The sequence below is a fragment of the Stegastes partitus genome, unplaced genomic scaffold (genome assembly GCF_000690725.1).
Source record: "Stegastes partitus isolate 25-593 unplaced genomic scaffold, Stegastes_partitus-1.0.2 Scaffold1769, whole genome shotgun sequence".
NCBI lineage: Eukaryota > Metazoa > Chordata > Actinopteri > Pomacentridae > Stegastes > Stegastes partitus.
Window position 1 is genome coordinate 1,606 of NW_007579500.1, and position 7,252 is coordinate 8,857.

The window sequence follows — 7,252 nt, forward strand, 5'->3', positions numbered from 1 at the left end:
TACTTCTGAACAAGTTTTTTATGATCTTGATGTTGAGGATGAATTTTGTGTTTCACAGTCTCACAAAGAGGCGCTTCAATGTGTTTGTGTGGTCTGGAAACCCCACGGTGCAGGACGCCCAAAGCAACAAGTCCAATCAGAAGAATATATGGAACTTCCTCCTCTCTGATCAGTGTCCTGTGTTTTTAGTATTTAAATAAAGTTATGCATTCTATATGCAAACACATTAAAACAACATATAAACAACATTTTATTAAAGAAACAGTATTTAGTAGAAATTAACAATTCAAAATGCAGAGTTTGAGTTCCAGAGGTGGTTTCCTGCGACACAACCTCCGCACAGCTCTGACCACGGTTCTTTAAACAAGCTCGGAAAATGGTTTTATACAAGAGCTTCATCAGGATTTACACCGATTTCCTTTCTTCCAGGCAGCTGACAGTCTGTCTGTCCATAAAAAGCATCTATAATTATTCTTTACAACAAGTGACGAGCTCGTGGACTCTCCAGCATCTCACATCGTTGCTGTTCGTTGGCAGCTCAGACCTAATTAGCAGTTTTTACAGCATCCATGTTTGGTTATTTTTTTGTCATCTGGGTTTTTTTTTTAAAAAAAAACAAAACATCTTTGTGACACACGGGGTTTGTGGCGACCGACTCCACCAACCAACCAACACTTTGCTCCTGAAGCCTGTCAGATCATCGAACTATCAGGACCGTGAAGCCCAAGACACAAGAACGTAATGTTCAGATGCCCAAGCTCTCCTGAATGCTGATTTGTCAGTAAGTTGGACACACTTCCTTACAGGTGGCTCAGTCTCTCACAGATTAAAGAATGAAGAGTTTCTCTCTTCAGGGCGACTGGACGCCTCAGACAGCCTTCTTGTTCTGCAGCTGTTTGGGCAGCTTCCTGCGGTCCTTCCCGGCATTCCTCTTCCTCTTCTTGCTCAGGAAGCTGTCCAGTTTGCCACTCTTCTTGAGCTCCTGGTACTTCTCAGCCAGTTGCAGCTTCTTCTTCTCAGCTGTTTAAAATAATAAAAAATAGAGTTATTCAAAACTCTTGTCTTTCTTTAAAAAGTCTCCAACCTGGTTCAGTAAAAGTTAAAGCTGCAAAGTTTTCATTAACCCTACGATCCTCGGCTATTTTCAGATTATTTTCACCACCTTTCCTTCTTAAATGCTCATCTTTGTCATTTCAGGGCTTTGCCAACCCAATGAAAGAATTTAACTTCTCCCATTGTGCCGTTTCAGGATGAAATAGAAATCCGCTCTTGAGCTTTTTGAATCGCAAACATGTGATCTGGTGTAAAAACAACAGGTATCATCTTGTCATCTCTGAGACAAAGAGCATGTTTTACTGGTAGTGATGTCGTTGGTAAAAACTGAAGTGTCACCTTATGGACAACTTTCAGCACCAAATCAAACTTTAAATGCATTCTTCAAAACAACAACAACAACAACAAACACCCATCTACAGTTAATTCAGAGCACTGAGCGGTTTCTTACATTTCTTGAGGAAGAACGGTTGTGCGCCCTGATTGGCTCGCTCTCTCTGCTCCCTCCTGAACTGCAGCTCTCTCTCCCTCTGCTGCTCTCGGCTCTTCCTCGCTCGCTCCTGGTTCTCCTGCAGAGTCACAGTGGACGGATTTAACATTCAAACAGCGCTTTTTAAACCCTGGCTTCTCCAGAACCTCGCCATCCAAACACTCGTGGTGGCAGAGCTCGCCTACCGCTGGAAGCAACTCGTGGTTCAGCGTCTCGCCAAATGACGCTGCGGCTTGAACCACCGACCTTACGGCGAGAGGACTTTACCAGCTGTTGAGGCCTCTCCATGTTTTCTGACCGCCTGCTTAGGTTTTTATTTTTTATTTTCTGCTGTTGGCTGTTAATGCCCGCTCAGCATTAAACCCCCTCACATGACGAGCATCCAGGCTGTTCAGGGCTTGTTTCTGTTTGGCTGAGAAAAACCTGCAGAATGTTGCATTAGTGCATTAATGCATTAAAAATGAATGTGTTAATTCCACAGATTAATCTCTGTACATTAGTTTTCTTTTGAATGAATGAATTGAATTGAATTTATTTCGAACAAATGAAAGAGGAAAAAATACAAAAACAAAAGAAAATCATTTTAAAAAGAGCAAAAAAGAATAATGTCGCAGAATCAAATCATAATATTGACAAGTCCAAAAAAGGAGTGGGAGGAAGTATACACTTTTAATTTCGACAGCCCTGATACACATTTATTTGATAAATGTAGGCTTTTTTTTTTTTTTTACAATGATCTGGTGACCTCCTGAAATGATCTTGGGACCCCCAGTTTGCAATTCACTAGTTAGATGATCGTTAAAAAAATAATGAAGAGTAGTTTCGTGCTGCTGTGGTAACGTTTGTGCAAAAGCCACAGAGAGCAGTTCACAGCTCATTATGTGCTGAGAACAGTCTGTAGCGCTGCAGGTCACGGGGACATGGTCAGTGAGCCGACGGCCTCCTGTTCACTCACCTCACCACAGACATGCACACCTGTAACCATGGCAACAGCAGCAGCAGCAGCCTCAACATGCTCAGAAGAGGCAAAAACTAAACATGCAACAAGTATGAGACGAAAACATCAAAAAACTGGACTCACATGTTCTAATGTTTGTTGACTAAAATGAACAAAAACCAAATGAAAAAAAGACTAAACTTGGTGTCGGAGCCAGATCTAACGCTCACCATTCTTTTGAGGAGGAACTGCAGCTTCTCCTTCCTGCTGTTGTTGTTCTTCGTCTTCTTCAGCTGCTTCTTGACGATCTGCACACAAACCAAACGCTCACTGATCCGTTTCCCAACATTTCCCGTTTACACGTGTTTTCTGATTCTACTTCTCTCACCTCCTTCTCTCTGTGTCTGATGTCATTAATGAACTTGTAGGTCTTCTCAAAGATCTCAGGCTTGTATTCCCCGGACAGGTCGTCAAATCGAGGATCTCTCAGCGTCTGCGGCACCGAAACACAAACAGCATCGCGTCAGAGCAACTCCAGCAGGTGTGAGGTTTCATGTTTGAACACGTTTCTTCACTCACCGGTTTCCGGACGGGGACGACCTGACGCAGGAACGGTGCAGGTTTCTTGGCTGAAATCTCCATCGGCCTGAAATCACAAACACACACACCAGCCGTGAGCAGGCGGTCAAAGGTCCAGCGGGCGTGAGGGCCGACCAGAACCGTTACCTGTTCTTGTTCAGCCGTTTCTTCTTGCTGGTCTCTCGACTCTTGTTGCTGCCGTAAGCGACCTGGTTGTAAACTTTGGTTCCCACCTTGTTCTGCAGCGCCATGATGTCCTCAAAGGACATGCTGGACAGTTCTGGAGGGTCAGAGAACAGAGACAGGAACTCTTTGTTAGAACTAGTGGACCAGTTATATAGCATCGCTCGTGGAAGGAGTGGAGCCAGTTCTATTTTGTTGATTTTTTTCATTTATTTCAACTAAACCTGTCTCTGGTGGTTGATTAAATCCCTGTAAACTGATCTCTGTGTAGCAGCGTTACTGTGGTTTCATTAAAGTCTGCATCCGTCACATATATTCATGCAAACACAACCTCAGAGCGTCCCACTCTTTACCACCAGAGTGTGAGGATCCCTTCTACACAAAAACCCACTGCGGTGTTATTTCACGGTTTCACAGCGAGACGGTTCAGTTTCACCTGTTCAACATCTTCATCCAGAATCACAGATTATCTGTAAAAACTGTTTAAAGTGTGTTAATGTTCTTGAGCTGCAGACAGTCTCACCTTTCCTGATGTCGTCTTTGGTCTGGATTTCACTGCTACCACCAGCATCCTCAGGGTCTTCATCCTCCTCCTCATCCTCCTCCTCCTCCTCCTCCACCTCCTCCTCCTCATCCCCGCTATCTGACCCACCCTCGTCTTCCTCTCCATCATCACCATCATCATCATCAGACCCCTCCTCCCCTCCAAGGTGCTCCTCCTCCTCCTCCTCCTCCTCCTCAGGCCTTCCTCCTCTCTCAGTGACCAGGGCGAAGTTCTTCTCCACATCAGAGTCTTCATCGTTGCTGCTGCTTGCCATATTTTTCTTCTGTGTGACCGCTGGCTGCCGCCGCTGCTGCTTCTCTTTCCCCTTCATCTTGGTTTGTGTGGTGCTGGAAGATGCCACAGAAGGAAGTGTTGGGAATTTAGAATTATTTGGGAAAAGAAGGGGACTTGAATGGTTGTCAGATGGATGCTGAACATTCCAAACAAAATGAACTTCCAGGGAGATAAGTTCTAATAAAATGTAATAAAATCCAAGAAGAAACTCAGCTCCAGCAGCACGAGCTTTAGACAGAGTGACATTATGTTGAATTAAAAATGTGTCGTATTAAATCTGATGAAGTTCACTTCTTCTGTACAAGTCAAGTTTTGATTGTTTTTTTTGTCTCTCCTGAATTGACATGAATTCTGCTGAACTGCTGCTGAGAACATGTCGTGTTGGAGGGTTCGTGTTTTCACATTAGGTCCAATAAGCTATTTTATTAGCTCCACATGTCTGGAATGGCTGCTCAGACTAGACAGACAGACATCTAACCAGCAGCCTTGTGCTGATGAATGAAGACTGCTGGATTATCTGCTAACATCACATTCTTTGTCTGAGCATTCAGTCTTAGATGTTGTAGCAAAAATGGACAACCGAGACGCCACACGTTGGTTTGTGGACTTCTGCTTTGAAGCCTTGAGTTTTAAATTTGGCCACAACACTCTGCATCACTGTCTGTCTTCCTCTATACGGGACCACGATGTGTGAAATTTGCACCCTGCTGTATTCAAAAGACGAGCTACGAAGACCAAGGACAGCCACTTTGACATTTTTCAGGTGAGCACAGCTGCCCGGAATAAACATTGCAGACATCAACAATGTCATTCTGTCGAGTTTTAAACGCACCATGACTGGTCAGAGTTCTTATTTAAGGTTAGTCTGACCAGTAAAATGACAGTTAAGATATCAGACAGTTGCAGATAGTTCAAATGTCATTGTGACGAGTGTGTTGTACTTCTTTGTCTCCAGACACACTTGTGGACCTACAACATGTGGATGGGCTCAGATTGCTGATCAAGCCCAAAATGTGAGGTTTTCAGCACAGTTGCAGCGACCCACAGAATGTCTGTAAATCAACTTGCTGTGGCTTTTGACGCAGCTACACATATCTGCAATGTCATTTAGCCTGGCCAAAACTCTAATTCAAGTTATCTGTAATTATATTATGACTGGGCATAAATCTACAACATCAGTTTAAACTTGGTAAATGGTCTGCACTTACACAGCGCTTTTATCCAGAGCGCTTTACAATGTGCTTCATTCACACACCAATGGTGACAGAGCTGCCATTGGGAGCAACTTCGGCTTCAGTGTCTTGCCCCAGGACACTTGGACTGTGGAGCGCTGGGGGATCGAACCAACAACCAACTGGAGGACCACCGCTCTACCACCTGAGCCACAGCCACCTGCATTTAAACTTGATTTAATATTTCTAATGAGGACGACATCTTGAACTGAGTGGAAATAAAGATATCATGAACTAGAATTATCACGAGCCCTGTGGTGGACTGGTTACCTGCCCAGGTGAACCCTGCCTTCACCCTGAGTCAGCTGGGAGGAGTCGCCCCCTGCTGGATGAGGGTTTAAGGCACTTCCATGTTGTCTTCCCTTGTCAGACCCAGATGCTGAGTTTATCTTTAATAGCAGTCCAACACAAGGGAACCATCACTGGTGAAGGCAGAGCTGCTGGGGAATCACCTGAAGATGATGGTAAGGCCAACTTGTCCTGGACCAGCTGGTTCAGGATCTTCTCTCTGCTTGGAAACGTGACTCCCTGCTAAATGCATCACTTTTTAAATCCGCAGCATTTTGCTACAGGTCAATGCAGCGAGGCTTTATCGACAGGAGTCATTTAGATTTGGGATAAACCGGCTGATGATGCAGATTGTAGCTCTACACTTGTCAGGGTTTCTTTGTTTTGTGGACTCTCCAAACGCAAACCGTGTAAAACCAGGTCCCTTTTGGGTTGTATTGTCGTCTCTTGTCGATCATTTATATGCCGAACTAACAATAAATCGTCAGGAATGCTGACCAGCTTCATTTACGAGTTTTACTGCCAATACCACTTCACTGAGAGACCAACACATTTTAAACTGGTAGATTTTAGATTGACTTTGGCGTGAGGTTCCCTTCAGCCCAGAAAGCGTCCGAGACCCGGTACCGAGTATTTAGTCAACATGAGCTCCACGGAGCTTCTTTGTGCCGCTGTCTGCGGGGACTGGGAAAGGTAAAGGTGACTTTACCTGCCGTAGAGCCTCGCTACAGTCCGGTCGCACTGAGCTGCTTCATCCACGTGAGATCCAACATGTCGGACGAAGCTCCGCAGCGTCACAGCAGCTCCGCCTTCAAAGTAAAAGACGGTTCCGGTCACATAACGAACAACTGCGCTTCCAAAAGCTGCGGGATACATCCACACACGTCTCCACCGGCCCTGCTGCCGGTTATAACGGCTTAGCGTCCAGTCTGTGGGCTTCTTTCTCAGCGGAGATTTCTGTTCACTCTTGTTCTGAAGGAAGGACATCAACTTCCTGTTTGTTCTCGGCTGCTAACTTTGCATTGACTTTTTTTTAGACAACTTTATTTAAAACAGCTTCTAAAACAGAGAACTGTTTCCAAGTTAAAACAAATAGAATTTGCCAAACCAGCTTCCTGAAGCACAACACCAACACAAAAATGATTTTATAGACGTTATGCCTGAACTTTGTCAAGTGTGCATTTTGAAGAAGTCCTTTCTAAAAAGTCATGACTCTGTTTAAGAATATATGAATAAAAATAAAATATCTCTACTGAAGCTGGAAACACGTGTTGCTCCGTATTTCATGAACCAACTGGCATGTGCTTCTTTCTTTACTCCAGATCACAGCAAAAGAAAGAAACCTGAAAAACATCTGATTAAAAAAGACCTCTACACTGATTTATTTTACAGAACTTATAGGCCTGAATAACAGCTCTACTTACAGCTTACGTTCTTTACTGCAGAGACAGAGCGTTTGATTGGCTCCAACATGCAGATAGTCCTGTTCAGTACTGACCATGGGCCATCTGTTCTGATCAGACATTACATGTGTTGTTTACTGAGCAGCGATGATGTGAAGAATGAATGTAGTATTCTGTGTGCAGAGCGCTGCAGAGCAGTGAGCTGTTTTATTCTACTGTTGGATGTTAATGTGTACCAGAATGATGATG

At 44.2% G+C, this 7,252-nt stretch overlaps 1 protein-coding gene across 1 annotated transcript; it reads right to left on the minus strand.

Moving 5' to 3' along the window:
• Window positions 1-237: 237 nt before the first annotated feature.
• On the minus strand, window positions 238-6,336 carry rrp36 (ribosomal RNA processing 36). The gene is made up of 8 exons (XM_008302163.1): window positions 6,310-6,336; window positions 3,766-4,133; window positions 3,207-3,339; window positions 3,060-3,126; window positions 2,869-2,973; window positions 2,711-2,788; window positions 1,505-1,622; window positions 238-1,020 (listed from the first exon to the last, which is right to left on the minus strand). The coding sequence occupies exons 2-8, from the start codon at window positions 4,115-4,117 to the stop codon at window positions 869-871; spliced, it is 1,005 nt and encodes a 334-aa protein (XP_008300385.1). The 5' UTR covers window positions 4,118-4,133; window positions 6,310-6,336; the 3' UTR covers window positions 238-868.
• Window positions 6,337-7,252: the final 916 nt, after the last annotated feature.